A 26,834-nucleotide genomic window follows, 5' to 3' on the forward strand; every position below is an offset into this window, starting at 1 on the left:
TTTTATAATGACAGATTGAAAACCAATATTACTAAAGTTGGAAAATCATATCACGGACATTAAGAAATCAAAATTTAAACGAGATAGAGAAGACTATATTTCTAATAAAGTCTATAATTGGAATACCAGACCACATTCTATTTTAAGAAAACGAGCACAGAGACGGGAATCTGCCAAAGGAAACGTGAGCTTTAAAGACAAAGATTATTCTTCGGACATTTCTTTTTTTTCTACTACTGATGAACTTTCAGATTCTTCAATGGGTTCAACGAACAGTATACATTCTGTGGATCAGAGGTCGGCTTCTAACATTCCTAGTACCAGTGGAGCAATTTCAAAAAACGCAGGAAACGTGCGGGCCGTAAACACAGGGGGAGGAAGATATCCCATTCGGCACAAGAATCGCCGTTATTAGAGGTTCCAGTCTGGAATCTGTCAAGCTATGTGATCTCAGAAGAACAGATTGCGGTACTCAGCAAGGGTCTAAGTTTTTCTCCCACGACTGACTTTGATTTATTTAAGACTCTACTTGATCTGAATAAATTTGCACATAATCTGACAGTGAAATGACGTTTTCTTACAGATGATGCTGCTAAAAATGTTACCTGTATAGATAATCTTGATTCTCCTATTACTGATGATATTCGTATGTTTCAGGAACAGAAAGCATTTCTTAGCTTAAAATCATTAGAAAGAGAATCATGTGTGGGTCCTATTTCACTCAATGATTCTTTTTCTGTCAGCAATCCACTTTTTTATCCATTAAAATCCAGACCAGCGGTCTTAGACCAATTTCTGGATTTAATTGAACAGGAATTAGTTGACCTTAATAAATTTAATGTGGAATCTAAAAATAATTACTGTAATTTAACTAAAAGGGAGAAAAAAGCACTTAAAGAATTGCATAATAATCAGGATCTCATAGTAAGGCAGTCAGACAATGGTGGCAACAGAGTGCTTTTGGATGCAGGATTATACAAAAAACTGAATTTGTTAGATTTGGAAAATTAGGAGACCTATCTTGAACTAAGTTCTAATCCCACTGATGAGTATAATTCATTGCTTCATAATTTGTTGTTGGAAGGTGTTCATATGAATGTTTTGGATGACAGATTGGCAGAATTTTTGAAAAATGATCATCCTGTCACTCCAATCTATCACTCATTTCCTAAAATTCACAAAGATGTATTCCCTCCCCCTATGAGACCAATAGTTGCAGGCATTGGTTCCATAGGGCAAAGATTGTGATCTTGGGTGGACCATTACCTGCAACCTTTGGTGCAAAACACTCCTAGCTATATACGTGATTCCAAATATGTAACTGCAGTTTTTGATCAATTCCACTGGAAGGAGGAATATGCATGGTTAACATGCGATGTAGTGAGTCTATATCCATCAATCCATCACTCTGTGGCATTATCTAGTTTGACATATTATCTGGATACATATTCTACCTACAGTAATGACAAAAAATTTTCTGATATCTGCCGTGGATTTTTTGTTAAACCATAATTATTTTAGTTTTGATAATAGATTTTTCAAACAGCTGAAAGGCGTCAGTATGGGTGCGAAATTCTCGCCTTCCTTATCCAACATTGTTATGCTCAAATGGGAAGAAAGTCATATTTATGACGATAATAATGATATATGCAAACATATTGTTTGGTACGGTCGTTACATAGACGATCTGATCTTGAAGGGAGAGGCACACAAAAGGAGGCTGAAAAATTTGTTGATCATATTAACAATAATGAATATCTGAAATTTGCTTATTCTTTTCAGAAAGAAAATACTCATTTTTTGGATCTGAATCTCAGAGGTAATGTATCCAAACATACCATTGAGATTACTCCCTATAGAAAGCCAACCTCAAGCAATTCTATTCTTAGGGCCATCCAAAACATGTCATAAAAAATATTCCATATGGTGAGCTTATTAGGATAAGACGGAATTGTTCTGAAAATAGCTTAGTTACTCACCGATAACAGTGTTTCTCGGAACCCATGACAGCACCACGGAGAGAGGGGATCCGCCCTTCAGGGACAGAAACCTACAGATAAAAGGGCGGTACCTCTCCTCCGCCTTCAGTTGGTTACAGAGCATCAGAGGGTCTCCAGGTTAGTTAGACAACAGAAATATATACACAACATTATAATACTGCTTACTTATCAAAGCACCGTGCCTAAACGGAAACACTCTACTAACAGTAAAACGTGCTCACCATACTCGTGAAGGGGAGGGGAATAAGCGGGTGCTGTCATGGGTTCCGAGAAACACCGTTATCGGTGAGTAACTAAGCTATTCTCTCTCACCCATGACAGCACCACAGAGAGAATTTCAGAGATTGGTAGCTTAGGGAGGGACCACCGCCTGAAGGACCCTTCTCCCGAAGGTCAGGTCAGACGTAGAGGCTAGATCTAGGCGGTAGTGCTTGAAAAAGGTAGAAGGTGTTGACCAGGTGGCCGCCTTACAGATTTGTTCTATTGATACCTCAGATCTTTCAGCCCATGAGGTCGCCATTGCCCTTGTGGAATGAGCTCTCAGCCCCTCTGGGATGGTATTCCCACTGGATGAATATGCCAGGGCGATCGCATCCCTTATCCACCTTGCCAGGGTACTCTTGGATGCTTTGAGCCCCTTCCGAGGACCCTGGAAACACACAAAGAGAGACCCTTCCTTCCTACATTTTTTGGTGGCCTCTAAGTATTGTACTTGGCACCTTTTAACATCTAAAGTATGGAATTTTTCTTCCCCTTTATTTTTTGGATTTGGGCAGAAGGAAGGAAGGACTACCTCCTGGGACCTGTGGAAATGTGATGACACTTTAGGTAAATAGGCTGGGTCCGGTTTTAGGATGACTCTATCGTCTAAAATTTTTGTAAAAGGAGGCCCTGCTGACAAGGCTTGAATATCGCTCACTCTTCGGGCTGATGTTAGTGCCACCAGAAGCACAGTTTTGTGTGATAGGATCTTTAGGGTTGCCGAGTGAATTGGTTCAAACGGAGGGCCTGTCAGTGTTGAAAGTACAAGATTCAGGTCCCATGAGGATAATCTTTGACTGACTATTGGCTTAGATCTTGTTGCGGCTTTAATAAACCGTGCTACCCAGGGGTCACCTGCCACATCATGGTTATAGAGGGCGCCTAACGCCGCTATTTGTACTTTTAATGTGTTGACCGCCAGACCCTGTTCTAGGCCCTTTTGTAGGAATTCTAGGATTTTATCAATCTGAACCCCATCCTGAACCTCTGCCCTAGAAGTGGATAGGAATTTTTTCCATGTTCTGCCGTAAGCTCTCATCGTAACCGGTTTCCTACTTTTTTGTAGTGTAGTTATCAGGTTTTCTGAAAATCCCCTGTCCCTCATCAGTGCCCTCTCAAATTCCATGCTGTTAAATGGAGGTTCGGTGCCTGAGGATGTAGCACTGGGCCCTGCGATAGCAGGTCCGGGAGATCCGGTAGGATCCAAGGGTCGGTTACTGAGAGCATTCTTAGCCAGGAAAACCAGGTTCTTTTGGGCCAGAAGGGGGCTATCAGTATCATTCTTGCCCTGTCCTCCCTGACCTTCTTTAGGACCGCTGGGATGAGCATGATTGGGGGAAAGGCATATGTTAGACTGTGTCCATGGGAGCATAAATGCGTCCAGAGATAGAGGATTCCCCCTGGGATCTAGGGAGCAGAAGGTGTCTACTTTTTTGTTTTTGAAATCAGCAAACAGATCTATGTCTAGGGTCCCCCACATTTTTACAATCTGCCGAAAAATGGACTGCTTTAGTTCCATTCCCCCTGTCGTAACTGGGTGCGGCTCAGAAAGTCTGCCCTCTGATTCTCTGTACCGCGGATGTGTATGGCTGTCAGAGATAGCAGGTTTGCCTCCGCCAGTTTGAGGATTTTGGCGGATGTGTCCATTAGGGCTTGGGACCTGGTTCCCCCCTGATGATTTATATAGGCTACTGTGACTCGATTGTCCGAAAGGATGCGGACATGGTGATTCCGGAGTAGGGGTAGGAAGTGTGTTAACGCATAGCCTACTGCTAGAAGCTCCTTTTGATTTGAGGAGGCTTTTAGTTCTTGATTTCCCCATACGCTCTGAGCCACCTCGTTGTTCATGTGTGCTCCCCATCCTGTGGGACTGGCATCTGTTGTCACTATGCGTGTTATTTTTGTTGTCCAGGGGATCCCTTTGGACAGATTCTCCTGGCTTTGCCACCAAGCTAGGGAATGAATAGTGCTTGAATTTAGGGTAATACGACCCTCTAGGTGTCCCCCTATTGATGCCTGGTTGGCCAACACGTCCCACTGGAGATCTCTTGTGTGTAACTGAGCCCATTGAACTGCTGGCAGGCAGGCGGATAGGGAACCCAACAGTGACATAGCCTTCCTTAATGTCATGGAGGGATTTTGGATTGCTCTTGCTGTAATTTGAGCGATCTTCTCTTTTTTGCGGTCTGGGAGGTGACACTCCTGAATGCTTGAGTCTCATGTTAGGCCCAAGAATTCCTGTACCCTGCTGGGCGCCAATCTTGATTTTTTTAGATTTAGAAGCCAGCCCAGGTCATGTAGAGTGTTCATCACCCTGTCTCTCTGTTCCCTGCATTTTTGAGATGAGCTGTCCGCTATTAGGAAATCGTCTAAATACGGGATTATTATTATATCTTGTTCTCTTATATGAGCCATCATTTCCGCTACTATTTTGGTGAATACTCGCGGAGCTACAGATATTCCGAACGGCAGGGCCCTGTACTGGAATTCTTTCATTTTGCCTTTTATTGAGACGGCTAACCTTAGATATTTCCTGGAGTATTGGTGGATAGGGACGTGATAATAAGCGTCGCTGAGGTCCAACACCATCATGTAGCAGTTTGGGAACAGGACTTTGGTGGTAGATTTGATCGACTCCATTTTGAAGCTCTGATTCTTGACATATTTGTTTAGTTTTCTCAGATTTATAATAGTACGAAAGGTGCCGTCTGGTTTGGTCACTAGAAAGAGGGGGGAGTAGAACCCTCTGCCCATATCCTGCCGGGGAACCTCCTGGAGGACTTTTTTTCACTAGGCCTAGGACCTCGCTTTCTAGCGCTTCCTGTTCTCGCATACTGGATCTCAGCGGCGTTGTTACATATTTTTGAGGCGGGAGAGAGAGGAAGTCTATCCTTAGGCCCTCCTGGATTAGGTTTATTATCCATGGGTTTGTTGAAATTCTCCTCCAGGCTGGAAGGAAAAAGGATAACCTTCCCCCCACCCTGGGCGTACCGTCACTTGGAGGGCTTTTTGTCCCGGGGAGAGTTATTAAAGAAGAAGCCTCTCTCTCTTCTTTTGTCATCCCACTTTTGTTCCCTTGGTGGTCTTCTCTGAAAAAACTCTTATTTCGAAAGGGCCTCAAATGCCGCTGGCCCTAAATTTGGGAATCCTTTTTTCTTGTCCCCTGCTTTCTGGAGGATGTCGTCTAACGTTTCCCCAAAAAGGAATTTCCCTTCACAGGGGATTGAGCATAGTTTCATCTTGGTCTGTAGGTCCCCTGGCCAACTTTTAAGCCATAGTGTTCTTCGGGCCGCATTTGAAAGTGCTGCCGTTTTGGACGATAGCCTGACTGAATCGGCCGATGAGTCCGCTAAGAATGCAGCCGCTCCCCTTATTACTGGGATAGAATCTAAGATCTTATCTCTAGGTGTCCCTTCCCTCAGTTGTTTCTCAAGTTGGTCTACCCATACCATTAGGGCTCTTGAGGTACATGTCGCCGCTATCACTGGCCTGAGGTTACCCCCAGCCGACTCCCAAGCCCCCTTCAGAAAGGTATCTGCCTTTTTATCTAGGGGGTCCCTGAGGGTACCCATGTCCTCAAAGGGAAGGGCGAATTTCTTTGATGCCTTAGCGACTGCTACATCAAGTTTCGGGGCTTTATCCCAAGACGTAGATGCCTCCTCCTCAAAGGGATATTTTCTTTTAAGGGAAGGGACCGTAGTATTTTTTCTGTCTGGCTTATCCCATTCTTTTTTGATTAGACCCTTGACAATCTCGTTTAGCGGAAATACTCTCCGTTTTTTCTGGCTTAGTCCCCCGAACATTATGTCCTGGACTGTTTTATCCAGCCTCAGGTCCAATACCCCCATGGTAGACCTTACAGCTTTCACTAGTTTGTCTACCTCTTCTAGGGGAAAACAATGGCGCCCTCCTGTTTCCTCGTCTGAGGATGAGGAGCCGAATTCTGAGGATTTAGACGAGATTTCTCCCGATGTGGAAGAATCTGACTGGGAGGTTTCTACCGCATCTTTTTTCCTCGTTTTATCCTTATGTTTAAGGGATTCGAGGGCACACTGTACCTCTGATTTAATTGCGGCCCTTAGGTCAGATGCGAAATCCGGAGTCTCCTGACAAACAATTTCTTTTGTACAGGACTCGCATAGTTTTTTCTCCCATACCGGTAGGGGTTTAGTGCAAGTGGGACATTCCCTGTTCTTTTTTGCCTTCTTTTTTCCCTAATAAGGGAGAGGGATTTGTATTACAACGGTGAACATTCACGAAGATCACTTACCCCAAAAAGGCGCGCGGCTGCAGGTACCGGTTCGGGAGACGGAGTCAGGTCCTGTATAGGCTGATCTCCTGGTGGCGTTTTGCTCCTCGCTGCTGACGTACTACGCCGCGTGGAGTGACTGCAGGAACGGCTCTCCATGCTTCGTTCCTTCTGTCGGTGGTGGTGTTGGAGGTGCTGCTGCTTCAGCTGCTGCCTGGCATGCTGCTCCTGTTGCTGGTCGCTATCCTCCATTATCAGGATTGCTTCCAGCCAGGAGCTTCTGCGCCTCACCACTTTTAAATTTACCGCCCCGTGACGTCACCGCTCCACCTGCACGCGCTGGACAGGGATCGCGCTCCTGCGCATGCGCTTGGTCCCGGGACCCGGAAGTCGTCTTCTCTACTTCCGGGGCAGCGGCCATCTTGGTACTCTCCGTACCATGGCGCTGCCCCCCTTCCATCGGGCCCCGCAGAGCCCCGATCTCCTCTCCGGAGCGCCGACTCCGGCGTTTCCCCCCGCTCACCTGGCAGCCCGCATCGGCCCCGGCGGTGGCGGCTTCGGGTACCGCACCTGCCGCGACAGGGGCCTCCCCGCTGCCGATCCCTGGACAGGCCGGCCCCGGCTCCATTAACAGGTACGCCGTACTGTGGGTTCCTCCATCAGGGACAGGAACCCAACTGAAGGCGGAGGAGAGGTACCGCCCTTTTATCTGTAGGTTCCTGTCCCTGAAGGGCGGATCCCCTCTCTCCGTGGTGCTGTCATGGGTGAGAGAGAATGATGCATTTTTGGCAGAAACAGAAAAAACTTGTGAGCGAATTTCACAGAGAGGATATCCTAAATGGAATTTAGATAATGCACGTGAAAGAATTCTACAGACAGATTGTAAAAATTTATTAACAACCAAAAAAGGTAGATTTACTCAGAATAATTCACATAAAAATAATAATAATAATAATAATAATAATAATAATAATAATAATAATGTAGTATTCAGTACTCCTTATAAATTGCAATATGGACAAATTGTAGATATCATTAAAAAACATTTACCAATGCTGAAACAAGATGACAGATTGAAACAAATATTAACGCACAGTGACATCAAGTTTGCAGCAAAACAAGCTCGTACCCTGGGTTCGATCCTGTCTCCAAACTTATTCCTCAGCTCTCCACGGGACACTAATAGAGCTACATGGCTTGATGCCATAGGATTTTTTAGATGTGGAGCTAATCGTTGCAAAACATGCAATTATGCTTATAAAACAAATACATTTTTGTCTTCATATAATCAAAAGCAATATTGCATAAACAGTATTCAGTATAATTTTATTAAATCTTGTCTGGCACTGAGACCACGGGGAGTACGGGTGTCGAGCATAAACATCCAGTATGTTTCACGGTTAAATAATTTCTGTTGTAAATTACCTCCTCTCGGAGGTTTATAAACCTTTTCAATTCCACAAAATCTAACGGTACTGTCACACTTAGCGATGTACCAGCGATATGACATACATTGACATACATGATTACATTAATTGCAACACTGAGAATGTGGTGTATCTTATAGAGTGTACCGTATGCAAAGTTCAGTATGTTGGTTGCACCACTTGTCAGCTGAAGGTGCGAATCAGGAGACACTTATCAGATGCTGTAAATTCTTAAGCTCTCTGCCTCAGCTGTGTCAAGACATTTTTACAATGTGCACAAAGGCAATTTAAGTAGTTTTAAGGTACTGTCACACTAAGTGATATCGCTAGCAATATCGCTATAACTTGTGACGTTATAGCGATATCACTGTGTCTGATACTTACCTCCGACCGCTCCCCCGCTGCTTATCGCTGATCGCGCGAGAACGTTCAGGACTGTTTCTCGTCGTCAGCTTCCTGCGGCGCTTCCTGCTGTGACGACGAGCGACGCGTGGAGCCGGGCAGGAGGACGCAGGATCGCCTAGTGTGACAGGTAAGTAGCGACCCCCGTCCCCAGCGATGTCGCTGGTGAGATCTGCATGTGTGGCAGCTCACTAGCGACCACTTAGCGATGCACCAGCGATCCTGACCGCGTCATATCGCTGGTACATCGCTAAGTGTGACAGTACCGTTAGATTTTGTGGAATTGAAAAGGTTTATAAACCTCCGAGAGGAGGTAATTTACAACAGAAATTATTTAACCGTGAAACATACTGGATGTTTATGCTCGACACCCGTACTCCCCGTGGTCTCAGTGCCAGACAAGATTTAATAAAATTATACTGAATACTGTTTATGCAATATCTTATAAGGAAATGTATTATCCTAATTCACTGTTATCCATGATGATTCTTGACCAAGAATTAGGCTAAGTGCACACGTACCGGAACTCTTGCGGAAATTACCGCGAGAATTCCGGAATTCCAGTCCGCGGGAAAATCGCATTTTAAATTCCCGCGAAAAAACTAGCATTTTGCAAGCGTATTTAGCTTGCAGAATTGCTAACGTTTTCCAAGCGATCTGTAGCATCGCTTGGAGAACTGATTGACAGGATGGTCACACTCGTCAAACATAGTGTTTGACAAGTGTGACCAACATTTTACTACTGAGGCCGCCTATGCAGCATCAGTAGTAAAAGATAGAATGTAAAAAAAAAAAATAAGGAATGGTGTTATTCTTACCTTCCGAAGTCCCGCGCAGGCGTTCCCAGTAATCCTTTGCGAAAATGCCTGCGATGACGTCCGTTCTCGCGGGGTCGCGATGTCTCGCGGTAATTCGCGATGACGTCGCGCGAATGACCGCGAGACTTCGCGATCCCGCGAGAACAGACGCCATCGCGGGCATTTTCGCAAAGGATTACTGGGAACGGGAGCGTGGAGAGAGGCGGGAATGCTGCGCGAGACGTTGGAGGGTGAGAATAACAATATTTTTTATTTTTAAATTCTTTTTTTTACAGGGATATGGTACCCAAAGCCCAGAGGACAGTCTCCTCTCCTCCGGACCGTGGGTACCATCCGCAATTGTTCTGCTTACTTTCCGCATGGTGTGCTCAGCCACATGCGGGAAGTAAGCGGAACAATGCATTCCTATGGGATCGCCGCGATTCCGCAAATTAATGAGCATGCTGCGGTTTTTACCGCGAACCGATTCCGCCGCGGTAAAAACCGCAGCATTAGCACAGTATTGCGGAATCCCATAGGAATGCATGGGATGCTTATTTTTCGCGTTTTCGCAGCAAAATCGCGCAATTAAAACCGCCGCGGAAACGCGAAAAAAACGCCACGTGTGAACTCAGCCTTATTGTTTTTTTTCTTTTCTCAATTTGTATATGCTTTTTTGCATTTTTAATTGTCTGTCCAATCAATGTCATGTGCACTCTATATATAGTTTCTCAATGTATTGGCAGGTAGATCATGACTAAGACTTTTTTTTTTTTTAGTTGAAACGCGTTGATCCTCCTCACTGGTGTGCTTGGTGTTTGCTATAAGAGATTTTTAAAGAACCAACATATTTTTAAGTTGTCCAATAAAGCTTTGAAAAACTGCAGCCGCCTCCGTCTCAAGCTGGATCAATTTTTTTTTTTTCTTCTCTTATTGCTATTGTAGAATACTTAAAATAAAAATGACTTTTTGCGGCATATTTTGAGAGTTCTAAATGTAACATTTTTCTGTCAGAGCTGTAGGAGGGATTTCTTTTTTGTGGCGAGATGTAATTTTCACTGGTCTCATTTTACAATATATGTAACATTTTAATTTTTCATTTCACTTTGTGACAAAAATAAAATTTTCTTTTTTTAACCCACTAGCGACAGAGCCCGTTTTTGAAATCTGACCAGTGTCACTTTATCTGGAACGCTTCAATGGATTCCAGTAATTCTGAGACTGTTTTTTTTGTTATATATTGTACTTCATGATAGTGGTAATATTTGTTTGAAATGTCCTGCATTTATTTGTAAAAGTATCACAATTTTTTTAGTAATTTATATAAAGAAAAAAAAATAAATAACAATTTCCAAACTTCTTTACATCCTTAGACCAGTTAGTCACGTTGTACAAAATAATTAATAAACGACATTTTCTATAGGTCTGTTTTACATCTGAATCATTTTTCAAACACTTTATTTTGTTAGAATGTTAGAGGGGTTTAAAATTTAGCAGCAATTTCTCTTTTTTTCCAAACAAATTTAAAAAACTTGTTTCTTTAGGGACCGATTCAAATTTCAATGGACTTTGAGGGGCCTATATATTGTAAACTCCCTAAAAGGATATCATTTTAAAAACTGCAACACTCATGTGGTCAAAAACCTCTGTTTGGACAAAAAGCAGGGCTTGAAATTGAAGGAGCAATATTTGAATTTTGGCTGAAACAGGATGAGCGCTATGTTGCATTTGCAGGGCCCTAAGGTGCTAAAACAGCAGAAATTCCCTGACATGTGACTATACTGGAAACTACACCCCATCAAGGATTTTATATAAATAGAATGTTTATATAAACAGAATGTTTTAAATCCACAAGTACTACACAGAATTTGACAACATTAGGTTGTTTTTTTTACCTTTGAAAAAACCCCAAGCCTAACCTCAACCTTGACCCCAACCACAAGTCTAACCCCAACCCTATCCAAAACCCCAACCACAAGCCTAACCCCAACCCCTAACCCTAATCCCAACCCTAACGCCAACCTTTACCCCAAACCTAAAGCCTAACCTCAACCCTAAGGGCAAAAAATGAAAGAAATAAAAATGATTAAATAACAAAATGTAAATCTGACTAAGGTGATGCCACAATGGAGGGATTATCAAGAGGGATGCATAGCGAGGCACAGCCTAAGTGCTATCCTATTTACTAATTATTGGGTTTTTGATCACTATGATAGGATCTATTACAGTGATAAAAAGTGATAAAAAGTCAGGAACCAATTTCAAAAATCCTTGCAGTTGCCAGCCAGCAGGTGTCGGCGGGCACACTACACATGCCATTTTGCTTCATGAAGAGGAGGAAGACCGGTGGATGGTGGTTACAGCACTAAGGAACTGTGGGGGTCACCATTCTCTCTCCTCTGATTTGTTATATCATGTCAGAGAAGAGAGAAATGATTTTTACACTGGATGTCACTTTTTTTTATATGATAGCCTTTATTCATTGAATAGTGGCGATCATGTGATCGGGGGGACAAGAAAAAATGTCCCTGATCATGTTCTTTAGGGTCTCAGCTACCCTGGGTAGCTAAAGCCCAGATTTTCCAACTCTGGGGGCACTATTACTTTATTCATGATCGCCGTTTTAAAACGGCAATGAGGGACTAAGACACGTCAGTAGACGCAGTTTTCATGCATATCGGCGGTCGTTAAGGCTTAAACACATTGTAAAAAAATAAAATTTAAAAAAATGTTTTTTTATCAGTCCAACATGAGGACTTGAAAAAGAATTCTTTTAAATCGAATACTGCATTATCTGGCTGTCAGTGTTATATTGACAGGTAGGCTAATAGATCATGCCTCTGCCGTTGGTCCATTAGGCTGTGATCCATGGAAAAACTAAGGGGTAAGGCACGATGATGTGGCTTGAAAAAGAAAAAAAAGATGGATTTTTGGTTCTTACCGTAAAAACTCTTTCTTGGAGCCTTCATTGGGGGACACAGAATACCATGGGTGTATGCTGCTGCTGCTAGGAGGCTGACACTATGCAAAAACAATAAAATTAGCTCCTCCCCGGCAGTATACACCCACCGACAGGCACCAAGCACCTCAGTTGGTGAAAAAGCAGTAGGAGAAGCAACGAGAAAAAACTCGAACCATATGTACCAACCCAACAGGGGACTCTAAGACCCAACACGGTACAACTGAAACAGGGAGGGTGCTGTGTCCCCCAATGAAGGCTCCAAGAAAGAGATTTTACGGTAAGAACCAAAAATCCATCTTTCTTTATCGCCTTATTGGGGGACACAGAATACCATGGGACGTCCCAAAGCAATCCCAAGGGTGGGAACAGCAAAAAGGAACGAAAGTAACCGAAAGGCTCAGGTCGGCCGGTGAGCCACCGCCGCCTGCAGAACCTTCCTACCAACCACAGCATCAGACGAGGCCTGGGTATGAACCCTGTAGAACCTCGTGAAGGTGTGCAAAGATGACCAGGTTGCAGCCTTGCAAATTTGCATGGCCGAGGCCTGGTGACGAGCAGCCCACGAAGCCGCCACAGCCCGGGTGGAATGAGCTCTTACTCTCGGAGGGGGCCGCTTTTCCTGAAGACTATACGCTTCCAGAATGGTAGAACGAATCCAGCGAGCGATCGTGGATTTGGAAGCCGGAAGGCCCTTCTGGCGACCTTCAGAGATGATTAGCAAGGAATCGGACAGACGGAAGGAAGAGGTCCTGGCAAGATAGAGCCCTGCGTGTCTAACTACGTCCAGTTTGTGGAGAGACTTCTCAAGAGGATGAGATGGAGCCGGACAAAAAGAAGGAAGGACGATATCCTCATTGATATGGAAAGCGGAAACCACCTTTGGAAGAAAAGAAGGAACGGGCCTGAGGACGGCTTTGTCCTGATGGAGAATGAGGTAAGGGGAACGACATGACAAGGCCGCCAATTCAGAAACTCTTCTGATGGAGGAAATGGCGATCAAAAAGGTGACCTTCCAAGAGAGAAGGGACAAAGGAATGTCCTGGAGAGGCTCGAACGGCGCCTTCTGGAGCGCGCTAAGAACGAGGTTGAGATCCCACGGGTCTATTGGCGAATGATGAGGGGGAGCCACGTGGGAAACCCCTTGTAGAAAGGTCTTGACCTGTGGTAGAGAAGCTAGCTCTCTTTGGAAGAGGATAGAGAGAGCGGAAACCTGGCCCTTGAGCGTACTGAGGGACAGACCCGCGTCTAACCCAGCTTGAAGAAACCCTAGGATAGACGGGATAGAAAACGACATTGGGAAGACTCTTCTATCATCGCACCAACGGAAAAAAGCCTTCCAGTACCTATAGTAAATGCGGGAAGAGGCTGGTTTCCTGGCTCTGATCATAGTTTGAATAACCCGACTGGACAGACCTGATTCCTTTAGAATTGCGGTCTCAATGGCCATGCCGTCAAACTCAGAGACTGAGAATTCTCGTGGTAAAGGGGGCCTTGCGAGAGAAGGTCTGGACGGTCCGGAAGCCTCCAGGGAACGTCCGCGAGCATGTTGACCAGTTCCGCGTACCAAGGCCGTCTTGGCCAATCTGGAGCAACTAGAATCACTGGTACGCCTTCCGATTTTATCTTTTTGACCACCCGAGGGATCAATGCCAGAGGCGGGAACAAATACGGAAGTTGAAACTGGGACCACGGAGTCACCAGTGCGTCGCATGCGACGGCTAGAGGGTCCCTGGACCTGGCTACGAACTGCGGCACCTTGTGGTTCATCCGAGATGCCATGAGATCGACATCCGGGGTGCCCCAACGGTCGCATATCTGAGAGAAAACCGCGGGGTGCAGGGACCATTCGCCGGCCGCTAGGCCCTGGCGACTCAGAAAGTCGGCTGCCCAATTTTCCACCCCTGGAATATGGATGGCAGAGATTGTCGGAACGTAACGTTCTGCCCAGCGGAATATCTTGGCCACTTCTGACATTACCTGTTTGCTGCGCGTACCCCCCTGATGGTTTATGTACGCCACGGCCGTGGCGTTGTCCGACTGAATGCGGACCGGCTTGCCGGAAAGGAGGGGCTGCCAGTGAAGAAGGGCCAGGAAAATCGCCCTGATCTCCAAAAGATTGATTGGAAGGAGAGACTCCTGTGGCTTCCAGCGTCCTTGGGCCGCTTTCTGATGGAACACGGCTCCCCATCCTAGAAGGCTTGCATCGGTGGTGATGATTTGCCACTGAGGCGGAAGGAAGGACCTCCCTTGGAGAACTGACGCTGGCCGTAGCCACCAAGTGAGAGACTGCCTCACTCTGAGAGGAAGCCGAATAGGACGGTCCAAGGACATCGTGGTCTTGTCCCAGGCTGAAAGCAGAGACAGCTGGAGAGGGCGAAGGTGATTCTGCGCAAAGGGCACTGCCTCCATGGAGGCCACCATCTTCCCCAGGACCTTCATGCCGAACCGAATGGGAATGGGAGCAGGCCTCTTGAGAGTTTTGATGCACTTGGACAGAGTTGTAAATTTTTCCTTTGGAAGAAAAACACGGGCTAGCTCCGTGTCGAATTCCATACCCAGAAAGGTCAGACGCTGGGTGGGGACCAGAATGGACTTCTCCTTGTTGACTAGCCAACCAAGGCGGCTGAGAGTGTCCAGGGTTATCTGAAGGCTCCGGAGACAGTCCTGGCGAGACGAACCCTTGATCAAAAGATCGTCCAGATAAGGGATGATGAGGATCCCTCTGGAGCGAAGGATGGCCATCACAGTCGCCATCACCTTCGTGAAAACCCGGGGCGCTGAAGCCAGGCCGAAAGGAAGAGCTGTGAACTGAAAGTGGTCTCCCTGAAACGCAAATCGAAGATACTTCTGATGTTGCACACATATTGGAATGTGGAGATAGGCATCCCGAATGTCCACCGAGCAGAGAAATTCCCCGGGCTCCATGGAAGCAATCACCGACCGAAGAGACTCCATCCTGAAATGGAGAATCTTCACGTGGCGATTGAGCAATTTGAGGTCCAGAATAGGACGAAGAGAGCCGTCTTTCTTCGGGGCTACAAAGAGATTGGAGTAGAACCCGGAAAACCGTTCGTCTGAGGGAACGGGAACAATGACTCCGGCGGAAAGAAGGGAGGAAATGGCCTGCAGAAAACCCGGAATCTGGGCCCGCTGTCGCGGAGGCCGAGACCGGAAAAACCGTCTGTTCGGGAGTGAAGCAAATTCGATTTTGTAACCGGATGCGACGAGTTCTCTGACCCAAGCATCGTCTACAACGGACAGCCAAGCATCCGCGAAAAAGGAAAGTCTGCCGCCCACCCTGGAAGAAATTCCAGGTGGGGGTGACCCGTCACTTAGACGAAAATCTGCCGGAATTGGCTCCTGCAGATCTGGAATATTGTCCTCTAGATCTCCAGCGAGGAGCGGGTTTGTAGGAAGGTTTCCTCTGATCCCGCTCCCTGGTGGCAGGCGGCCGATCCTGTTGAGTGGCTCTCTCCGTGGCAGAGAAGGGACGAAAAGGCCTGAATGGTCGAAACCCCCTTCTGTTGAAGGGACATTTTGGTCGAGACTGGGGAAGCGAAGTACTTTTGCCTCCAGTGGCATCGGAAATTATCTGATCCAGCTTTGCTCCAAAGAGCCTAGAGCCATGGAATGGCAGATTGGTAAGCGACTTTTTCGAAGTAGTGTCCGCATTCCATGACTTTAGCCAAAGGACTCGGCGTACAGCTACTATGTTGCTGTTAGCCCTTGCTACGCAGCCGGCCGCGTCCAAGGAGGCGGCCAAAAGGTATTTTCCCGCCTGGTTAATCTGATCTGCAAGATCTGCCAATTCGTCTTGAGGAGCTGACGCTAAGATGCCTCTGCGAAGGATTTTTGCCCAAGCGGAAATGACCTTCACCACCCAGGCGGATGCGAAAATAGGGCAGAGAGAGGCGCCAGATGCCTCAAAGATAGACTTAGCCAGAGATTCAATCTGCCTGTCAGTAGGATCTTTGAGCGACGCCCCGTCTGGCAGAGAGAGCACCGTTTTAGAGGCTATCCAGGATACTGGAGGATCTACCTCTGGAGCCTTGGACCACTTTGAGAGCAGTTCTGCGCCAAAGGGGTACAGAACGTCCAAATACTTGCGGCCTGAGAAACGTTGTTCAGGGCGCTCCCAGTGTTTGGCTAAGGTAGTATTGAAATCGTTGTGATTGGGAAAGGTTCGGGACGGAGGTCTGGCTCGTCTAAGGACAACCGAGCTTTCCTGAGCTGGAGCCTCATCCTGTTTAAGTTTTAGTGTTTGGAAGATAGCTGCAAGAAGACTATCGACCATGTCCCGCGTTTTAGAAACGCTGTTCCCCTCAGAGCTAGCTTCCGAATGAGAATCATCGCCTGACTGAAGGCTGTCATCTGAGGAAGGAGAAGGAGGCCTGGGAGCAGAAGGGCCCTGCGAGCTCGAGGACGAAGTGGACAGAGCCCGCTTCCTAGAAGACCTTCCCCGTCTGTCTCTCTGAAGGTCGCGGTCAGGTGTGGACGACTCACCCCGAGAGGTGGTCGGGGCAGAGGTGGCTGAGGATAGCTGAGGTAATTGTTCTAAAACCTGGACCAGCGACTGTGATACTTTTGTCAAGTCAGACACAGACTGTGACATTGTAACGGCCCACTCCGGGGGGAGAGAGGAGGGAAGAGCGCCCTCCGCCCGGGACTCTGTGCGCTCCTGAGATGCTGACATATTGGAAGGACTGCAGGGGGGGCAGAATGGAGACGACTGACCCGATGCCCACTTCTTTTTACAGCGCGCACAGGCGTAATAGATAGCGGTGGGCCTGAAGCAGAGATCCCCTGAAGGGTTGGGCATAAGTAGACTGCACTGAATGGCCACAGGATTTAAGGAATAACTGCCGAGGAGAGCTAATCTTTGCCTCAGAGCAGAGCCTACCGAGATTCTGTGAGCAGCAGAAAACGCTGAAGTGTCCCCCAAACAGCGCAGGAAGGAGTGAAACAACCAGGAAATCCTTGTGCTGGAGGCTGGGGGCGGAGCTTAGCGGCCGCTCCATGACTGGTTAACAGCGAAGGAGAGGGCATGGCCGAAGGAGGAGGCTGGCATATGAAACGAAAAGGAGCCCTGTGATGGGCTAGTAAAGGCGCGCTGAAAAGAGCGCGCTCAGGAAGGGAGGAGGGAGCACAGCGATGAGGAGACTGTGAGGGAAAGTGAAAGTGAAGACGCCGCAGCCCCATGCCAGCGCCGACATAACGGAGCTGATCTGACAGTGGCCCTGGGAAGTCTGCCTCCCCTGCTTGTGACACTGTTGGAGGAATCCCCAGTGTCTCCCTGGGAGTGAGAAACAAGCGGCTTGAGCGCGCGGCAGGCAGAGAGGGCGGGAAATTCAAAAGTTGTGGACCTGAAATCACAAAGGTACAACTTCTGCCATTCACGGAGCTTATGCGGGGCCGGAGGGAACGTACAGGCACTTACCTGACGTCCCTGAAGAGGATGACCACAGGGGCCCACGGGGAAACGGCAGGCCGCTGGGGGGAAGGGAGTCCTCTGTACCCGCATCCTGCAGAAGACGGCTTGAAACACCTGCGATCGCCGTCTTCCTCTCAGCCCTGTCCCGAGAGAGGGGTGAGGAGGGGGATTCGGCAAGGACTAGCCACCTGTCCACAACCCTTATCACCGGAAGGCGAAAGGGAAAAGTCCTGCCTGCGGTACTGAGAGTTGCGATGTGGATGACACCACACTGCTCGCTCAGCCGCATGATATGGGAAATCAGGGTGACAACTACACCCTGTTTCCCGATGGAAAATAACCTAAAAGACAAAAGAGGGAAAAATTAAAAAGTTCAGACTAAACCTGAAAAGAAAAATGCGGATCTGGGGAGATCCCGGTCCGCCTCCTACAGACACTAAGCACAAACTGAGGTGCTTGGTGCCTGTCGGTGGGTGTATACTGCCGGGGAGGAGCTAATTTTATTGTTTTTGCATAGTGTCAGCCTCCTAGCAGCAGCAGCATACACCCATGGTATTCTGTGTCCCCCAATAAGGCGATAAAGAAAAGTAATTTATACCATAAATACTTATTACCTGCCACGGCTGATCACGCCCCCTGACCAAAAAAAAAAAAAAAACGCTTAAAAAAAAGTTTACAAAAAGTGATCTAAATTTATAACGAAAAAAAAATCATCATGCAAAAAAAAAAAAAAAAAAAAGATATATCTCATATATTCCCTTTTAGATTTTCAGATGCAGCAAAACTTGGCATAGTACATCAGGTGACTGGATTTTATTTACCTCCATGGCTGCGTTAACCGCCGTGTCTGAACCAATACTGAAATCTGTTCCCGGTACATTGTTGCTGATAGTAGCAGGGATAACACACATGATGATGCAAAGCTCTTCATATTGCTCGCGTGCCTCAACAAGCTGTAACACTCCTTCATACGCCTAAAAAACAAGGAAAAGAAAAGTTCTCAAGGAAAAAGATACATGGGTTAACATCTTCTTAAATTAATCTGATCAGCTTCTATGAGGAAGAAAGTTACAGACTGGACTGTGAATATGGATCTGGTGCCACATATAAGGTTGGAACATAATTATATCTCCTAATTACCTTTTTATAGGGCTCACAGAATAATTTGAAATATATGAAGATGATAGTAAACACTAGTAATCGCCAAAGAAGACACAAAAATGTAAAAAATATGTAATAATGTTGAAAGCATGTGCAAATAAATGGCAAGTAATGTGCTTGGGCCGAGGAAACATGTTTTATTATTGTGTAGTACTATGACATTGAAAGAGGGCATAGTAAACTTAAAGGGGTATACTAAAGTTGTCGTTTAAGCAGTTCAGAGCAATGCAATCACATTACAGCCTCCTTACTTCCTGGCAGGACGGGTTCTCCTCACTGACCGTCAGCTCTGGTGAATAGTATTATTAGTGGAGCTATAAAGCCCAGCTTAAGCTCTGCTACAACACTTTCCTCCAACAGTGGTTGGTTCTGAGTCTACACTGTTAATCATGTATTTACAGAGATATCCAGGCAATTGAACAAGTTCACAACTCAAGATAGCAAAAAACAGGGATTATAGAAGACCAGCTGTGAAAGATGCCAGGCTGGTCATTTATAATTGCATCTCTTCAAGAGATAAAATCTCACAGCAGGAGAAGGACACCAGATAAAAAAGCAAGTCAATTGCAAACTTGCTTATTTTCATGCTGTCTAAATTTACCAAGATTTAGATGGTGCTATTTTGTGGCAGCTCTTCCATCTCTCTGGTTCCTTCCTTTTCTCTGTATAGGTTAGCCTGTAGTTGCCAATTTTGCACAGAAAATACAAGAATCTGGGTCTCCATCTTCATACTATATTAGCTTGCATGGAAAGTCTAGGAGGGGGCCAGGCAGTCTTATGCCTGCTATAATCCAGATCGAGCACTATGATCTGTGCCTAGGAGCCAGCGCTGTGCATAGGACACCTGGGCCAGAAGACTTCATAGGTTGGAAACATCTACAGAATGAAGAGCTGCTGGCTGAAAGGACACCCTTGCATTAGCACATTGAGAACGCTGGTGTTATGTACGGTGATGCCGCTCTTCCATGATTTACAGGTGGTCTGTCTAACACATTAATAAGCCAGACACCGTATTTCTATAAAACTCTTCGAATAATGATACTATAGCATTGGATGTCAAAAGCATTGCAGTAGGAATACCTTTACACTTCACTGGATATGAATCACTTAATTATCACCAGAGTGTCATTAATCATATGGGACATGTTAGTAATGATGTGGTATACTGGATAAAAGACCCCTTCGTGGGGTGATACATTGGTATCTATGTACTGGTGCCAATAAATTCACAATACTGGACGATGACCAAGCATGGTTTATTGGGATGACCATCATGGCAGCACCCACCATCACCAGTGAGGTCTTGTCTGGATCAGATTACACCGGCGCATTCATTCTCTTATTTTCTAGGAAATGAAAATGTACCTCAAATCCGCCGACAACCAAAAGAGCTTGGATATTATATTTTCTTATGTTCTCCACAATCTTCTGCATACACGACTTTGGAATGGTTCTTAAAAAGTAAAGAACAAAGATAACAAAAAATTAACCAAAGCCCATTTACACTATCACATCCAATGCGCATAGAAGATAGCTCTCCGCTCAGTGACAGATCTTCATAGGACACAGTGGGGTAGAAGTATCACATCTGTAGGTTTTTCCAACACGAGACTAGAATTTTGCCATTCAAGCAATTTTTATTCACTGTTTTGAACAAATTATCACCAAGGGTGCATATATGACCACAGCACACCCCTATGGCTCACACTGACCACAAGGGGGTGTCTTACTCTAAGAAAATGTCAGAACTTCACAAGATTATTAGGCTTTGGGTTTTTTTTTTTTTAACTATTTCTATTACCTACACAGTGGAGTGATAGGTAATGGTGATCCAACCTCTTTTAGGCTTGTACAGCATTACAAACTGAAAAAGACCGGATTGCATAACCTATAGACATTATACAGTTGCCCCAATTTCCAAATACAAACTTGAATGAATCTTGACTGTTAGGATCTGTTCAGACAATGCAGCTTGGTATTGCAAAATTATTGTAGTAAAACTATAATTCACAAGATGATTTTACTGCATTCAAACAGGCAACACTCGCTTTCAAATCAGCCCTCACCTCTGCTAAACAGGCCTACTTCACAACGCTTGTATCTTCCCTATCCTACACCCCCAAACAGTTATTCAAAACTTAACTCCCTCCTCCGCCCACCACTGCCCCCCTCAAACCTCCCTCATCTCTGCTGAGGACTTTGCCACACACTTCAAAAATAAGATCGACCAAACAAGGCAAGTCATTATTATTTAACCACTACAACCCCTTTGTATACCTGAACAATGCCCAAACCCCATAACCTCCCTGTCCAACATCACTGAAGGGGAGCCTCATTGTCTCCTCTCCAAATCACACCTCACCACTTGTGCACTCAATCCCATCCCATCTCCTCCCCAAACTCACCATCACTCTTATCCCATGTTTAACCCCATATCTTCAACCTATCACTAACTTTTGGTACCTTCCCATCTGCTTGCAAACATATCACAATCACGCCTATCCTTAAAAACGCCAACCCTCGACCCAACCGCTATATCCAACTATCGCCCAATATCGCTGCTCCCATTCAGTTCTAAACTCCTGGAGCAGCACGTCCACCTCTCACCTAACTTGCTCTTTGACAATCTACAAATTGGTTTCCGTCCCCATCATTCCACTGAGACAGCCCTGACCAAAATAACTAACGACCTACTTACAGCCAAAACTAATGGACAATACTCTATACTCCTCCTTCTAGACCTGTCCTCTGCTTTTGATACAGTTCACCACTTCCTCCTAATACAGAACCTCGCTTCCTTTGGCATCAAAGACCTTGCTCTATCCTGGATCTCCTCATACCTTTCCAACCGCACATTCAGCGTCTCCCACTCCCACACTACCTCCTCATCCCACCCTTTCTCTGCTGGAGTCCCCCAAGACTCTGTTCTAGGACCCCTACTCTTATCAATCTATACACTTGGCCAGGGACAACTCATGAAGTCACATGGATTCCAGGACCACTTTTATGCTGATGACACTCAGATCTACCTCTCTGGCCCAAGCGTCACCTCTCTGCTGTCCAAAATCAAGGAGTGCCTATCAGCCATATCCTCCTTCTCCTCTCGCTTCCTCAAACTCACTCTGGACAAATATGAACTCATCATCTTTCCTCCATCTCACAGATCTTCCTCACCTGATCTATCACAATTAATGACATTACGCTTTCCCCCGTACCAGAAGTCCGCTGCCTCGGAGTACCCCTTGACTCTGCCCTGTCCTTCAAACCGCACATCCAAGCTCTTTCCACCTCCTGTCGCCTACAGCTCAAAAATATCTCCAGAATCCGTCCTTTCCTCGACCCTGAATATACACAAAAATGCTTGTGCATGCCCTCATCATCTCCCGCCTCGACTACTGCAAGATTCTTTTCTGTGGCCTCCCCGCTAACATTCTCACACCTCTCCAGTCCATCCTTAACTCTGCTGTCCAACTATTTCATCTCTCTGCTCGCTACTCCTCCGCTTCTCCCCTCTGCAAATCTCTTCACTGGTTCCCATTCCCTCAGCGTATCCAGTTCAAATTACTAATACTGACCTACAAAGCCATCCATAACCTGTCTCCTCCATATATCTCTGAACTAATCTCCCGATATCTTCCCTCATGTAATCTCCAGTCCTCCCAAGACCTCCTTCTTTCCTCCACACTTATTCACTCCTCACCCAACCACCTCCAAGACTTCTCCCGAATATCCCCCATTCTCTGGAATTCTGCGACCCAACACTTCCGACTATCAACCACATTTGGATCCTTCAGACGGGACCTGAAAACCCACCTCTTCAGGAAAGCTTACAGCCTGCAATGACCCCGCTGCCTCCTTACCACTTCCGGAGCTACCGCCTCACCAACACCGGAGCTGCTGCAACCCCCAACCTACTGTCTCCTTCCCCACCATCCTGTAGAATGTAAGCCCGCAAGGGCAACGTCCTCTCCCCTCTATATCAGTCTGTTATTGTAGTTTGTTTACTGTAAGTGATATCTGTAAGTTGTATGTAACCCCTTCTCATGTACAGCACCATGGAATCAATAGTGCTATATAAATAAATAAAAATAAAATGGAAACAATTGTGCTTTTGCCATGGTGTAGTGTTAAATCAAGCAGAATTACTTTTGAGGTCCTAAAAATTCTGTTTCCCTCACTACTTTACAGAGAATGCTTACTGGTGATGTGTCCTCCTCAAGGGTATCTGGTGGGCTGCTTTCTAACCACTGCATTAGAGCATCGCTATGGTCAGTAACACCACTTCTCTTCTACCTCTTATGTGTGGGTCATGGAGAATTGATACACACAGGCCAAAGATGGCTCTGTGCAGCTGCAGAATCACAGCATAAAGCAGGTGAACGGGGCCGCATTGAGACCCCTGGGGTACCGAGTCGCAAGAAGATGGAACCAGTGAGATTGTGACTTGCTTGTTACTATACTTTAAGGGCCGCGATGTGGCTCCATTTACTTGCATTAAGCTGCGATGTAGTAGCAGCACAATGATTTTTGGCCATACGATCTGTGTTGCAGCAAAAATCGCCATTTAGCCCCAGCCTTATACTTTTGCCATAAGGATAGCGCTGCCAGTATGGCACCGTCGCTCAGAATGCAAACTCTTAGCAGAGCAGCGGAGGTCAAAGTGGATTGTGGTGTAGTGACCACTGTGTCCGCTAGGGGGCGCTGTGTGGATGTCCTAAGAGAGAGGATAAATGGCAGAATACTGGATGACCGGTGTGTATCTCAAGGTGGGTGGCCTTGAGATTGAGACTTATGTGTGTGTTGATCAGCAGTGATAATGCTGAGGTGCTGTTTCAACGTGTCCGGGAGAAGTCTCCAGGTAGCTGGTAAGTCGTGCGGAACTAGTTACCTACAAATCCACCCAGGGGTGTGGTTAAGAGCGATATTGTGTAAAGTGTTATGAATGAGTCACCGAAGGAGGAAAAAACAAAAATACAAGCTAAGTCCAAAAAACCGGAGAGGTTGGTAGCTATTGGACTGCAGACCCCTGATCCTATCCACAACAACTAACAGTAGCCGTGGGGGGGTTCCTACGATGCCCTAGACCCCTCGATCACAGCCGGAGAACTAAATAAGCCTAAAGAAAGGGGAAATCTAAACTGCCCCAGAGCAGACCCCAAAGCAATAGGCAGCCCCCAAACATATAATGACGGTGAAGCAAGATGAAAACACTAACACAGATAGAAAGATACGTTGAGCAAACGATGGGGCCCAAGCTAACTAAAAAGGACAGGACAGAAAAGCTGCTGTCTGCAATCCGTAAAAAACCCTACCAAAAAATGTCCCAACCGTCTGATAGGAAAAACAGGCCCTGAAGTCGCTAGGACTTCAAAATGACTATATCAGCACTCAGGTAAATTCTGAAGACAGAGCAAAGAGACAAATTGATCAGAGACAAAAATGGAACTCAGCATACCCCCGACCGGGGGATGGCTGAACTCCAAAAGACAAGGTAAACAAAACTAATAAGTTCAATAGCAGAGCAAAAACTTATCTTTGGGAAGCAGGAATCAGACTGGTCTCCAAGAATCCAGCAGAGAAATCACCAGCGACTCAGACGGGCGTCGGCTGCCTTATATCCAGTCAGAATTTCCTGTTACCCAGTCATCATCTACCAGATCAGGTGTTTGGTAATCAGCCTCACTACCTTCCTTCACCAGAAGAGGGAGTTCATCAGACATCGACGGTGAAGGGGAAAATGAACTCACAACAGTACCTCCCCCTTGAGGAGGGGTCACCGAATCCTCATCCACGCCACCAGGGTGATCAGGATGGGCCCGATGAAAGGCAGGAACCAATCTTTCGGCATGAATATCGGATGCAGGGACCCAAGAATTATCCTCCTGGCCATAACCCTTCCATTTAACCAAATACTGGAGTCTCCGTCTAGCCAAATGAGAATCCAGTATCTTCTCAACCTCATATTCCACATTACCTTCAACCAATACCGGGTCAGGAGGTGCCACCACAGGAACTACTGGCTCAACAAACCTCTTTAACAGAGACTTATGAAACACGTTATGGATCTTAAATGTAACAGGAAGAGCCAATCGAAAAGAGACTGGATTAAGAATCTCCAAAATCTTGTAAGGTCCAATAAATCTAGGTTTAAACTTTGGAGAAGCCACCTTCATAGCAATATTCTTAGATGACAACCAAACCATATCACCCACCTTAAACTGGGGACCAATGGTCCTATGCCGGTTGGAAAACCACTGGGCCTTTTCCTGGGAGAGAGACAACTTATCCACTACTTGGTCCCAGATCTGGTGCATTCTCTCCACCACAGTGTCAACACCTGGGCAGGCAGAAGGCTCCACCTGCCCTGAAGAGAATCGAGGATGAAACCCAAAGTTACAAAAAAAAGGTGACATCAAAGTGGCAGAACTAGCTCTATTATTTAAAACAAATTCGGCCAAGGGCAAAAATGAAACCCAATCATCCTGATCAGCAGAAATAAAACATCTCAAATACGACTCTAAAGTCTGGTTTGTTCTCTCCGCCTGCCCATTGGTCTGAGGGTGAAACGAAGAGGAGAAGGACAACTGAATTCCCAGCTTGGAACAGAAAGTCCTCCAAAATCTAGACACAAACTAAACTCCTCTGTCAGATACAATGTTCTCAGGAATCCCGTGCAAGTGAACCACCTGTTGCAAAAACAAGGGCACCAACTCTGTGGAAGATGGCAACTTAGGGAGTGGTACAAGATGAACCATCTTAGAGAATCTATCACAAATCACCCAAATAACAGTCATTCCCTGAGAGACAGGCATATCAGAGATAAAATCCATTGAAATATGGGTCCATGGTCTCCTGGGCACCGGCAAAGGCATCAACAACCCACAAGAGCGAGAACAAGGTTTAGACCGAGAGCAAGTCCCACATGACTGCACAAAATTCCTGACATCACGAGACAAGGCGGGCCACCAAAAAGACCGACTCACCAAATCTCTAGTACCAAAAATACCTGAATGACCAGCCAATGCAGAGCAATGAACTTCAGACATCACTCTCTTCCTCCACTGGTCAGGAACATACAATTTTCCAATGGGACAACGCTCAGGTTTGTCCTCCTGAAACTCTTCCAGAGCACGTCTCAAATCGGGCGAGATGGCAGAAAGAACTACCCCCTCACCTAAGATGGCAGCAGGCTTGGTCACAACAGGAGAATCAGCAAAGAAACTCCTAGAGAGGGCGTCTGCCTTGACATTCTTAGTGCCCGGAAGAAAAGAGACCACAAAATCAAAACGTGTGAAAAACAAGGCCCACCTACTAGCCTGTCTAGGATTCAAGCGTTTGGCCAACTCCAGGTAAATCAAATTCTTGTGGTCAGTAAGGACCACGACTTGATGTGTAGCTCCCTCCAACCAATGTCTCCACTCCTCAAATGCCCATTTCATGGCTAACAGTTCCCGATTCCCCACATCATAGTTACGTTCGGATGGGGAGAACTTTCAGGAAAAGAAAGCACAGGGATTCATTTTAGATGTTACAGGATCTTTTTGGAACAAAACAGCTCCTGCACCAATCTCAGAAGCGTCCACCTCTACCTGAAACAGGAGTGAGACATCATGTTGCCGCAAAACCGAAGCAGAAGTGAACCTTCGCTTCAGCTCCTGAAAGGAAGAAACAGCCTCCGGAGACCAATTCAGCACATCAGCACCCTTCTTAGTCAAATCAGTCAATGGTTTGGCAATACCAGAAAAATTAGCTATAAATTTACGATAAAAATTAGCAAAACCCAAAAACTTCTGGAGGGCCTTCAAAGAAGTGGGCTGAAGCCAATCATAAATGACCTGTACCTTGGCCGGGTCCATTTCAATAGTTGACGGAGACAAAATAAATCCCAAAAATTAAATCCTCTGTACACCAAAAAGGCATTTCGATCCCTTGACATACAGGGAATTCTCCCTCAAAATCCGGAACACAGTCCGAACATGTTCCACATGAGAGTCCCAATCCTTGGAAAAGATCAAAATTTCATCCAGATAGATGATCAAAAATTTATCCACCAAGTCTCGGAAAATATCATTCATGAAGCACTGGAAGACAGAAGGGGCATTAGTGAGCCCAAAAGGCATCACCAGGTACTCAAAATGTCCCTC

General features: G+C 46.0%; 1 protein-coding gene across 3 annotated transcripts in view; it reads right to left on the reverse strand.

The window, feature by feature from the left end:
• LOC141049869 (ATP-dependent 6-phosphofructokinase, liver type-like) overlaps nucleotides 1-26,834 on the reverse strand; it is a 67,916-nt gene that overhangs the window by 13,542 nt on the left and 27,540 nt on the right. For all 3 annotated transcript variants that reach the window (XR_012220460.1, XM_073546711.1, XM_073546710.1), the window contains 2 exons: nucleotides 20,056-20,143; nucleotides 18,351-18,503 (listed from right to left, as the gene is read on the reverse strand). Coding sequence is in view for 2 of the 3 variants with exons in the window: in XM_073546711.1 (XP_073402812.1) it covers nucleotides 18,351-18,503; nucleotides 20,056-20,143 (241 nt within the window). In the remaining variant the exon portion in view is untranslated. The remainder of the gene's footprint in view (nucleotides 1-18,350; nucleotides 18,504-20,055; nucleotides 20,144-26,834) is intronic.

This window comes from Dendrobates tinctorius, unplaced genomic scaffold (genome assembly GCF_039654945.1).
Source record: "Dendrobates tinctorius isolate UK_male_01 unplaced genomic scaffold, ASM3965494v1 ptg000150l, whole genome shotgun sequence".
Classification (NCBI taxonomy): Eukaryota; Metazoa; Chordata; class Amphibia; order Anura; family Dendrobatidae; genus Dendrobates; species Dendrobates tinctorius.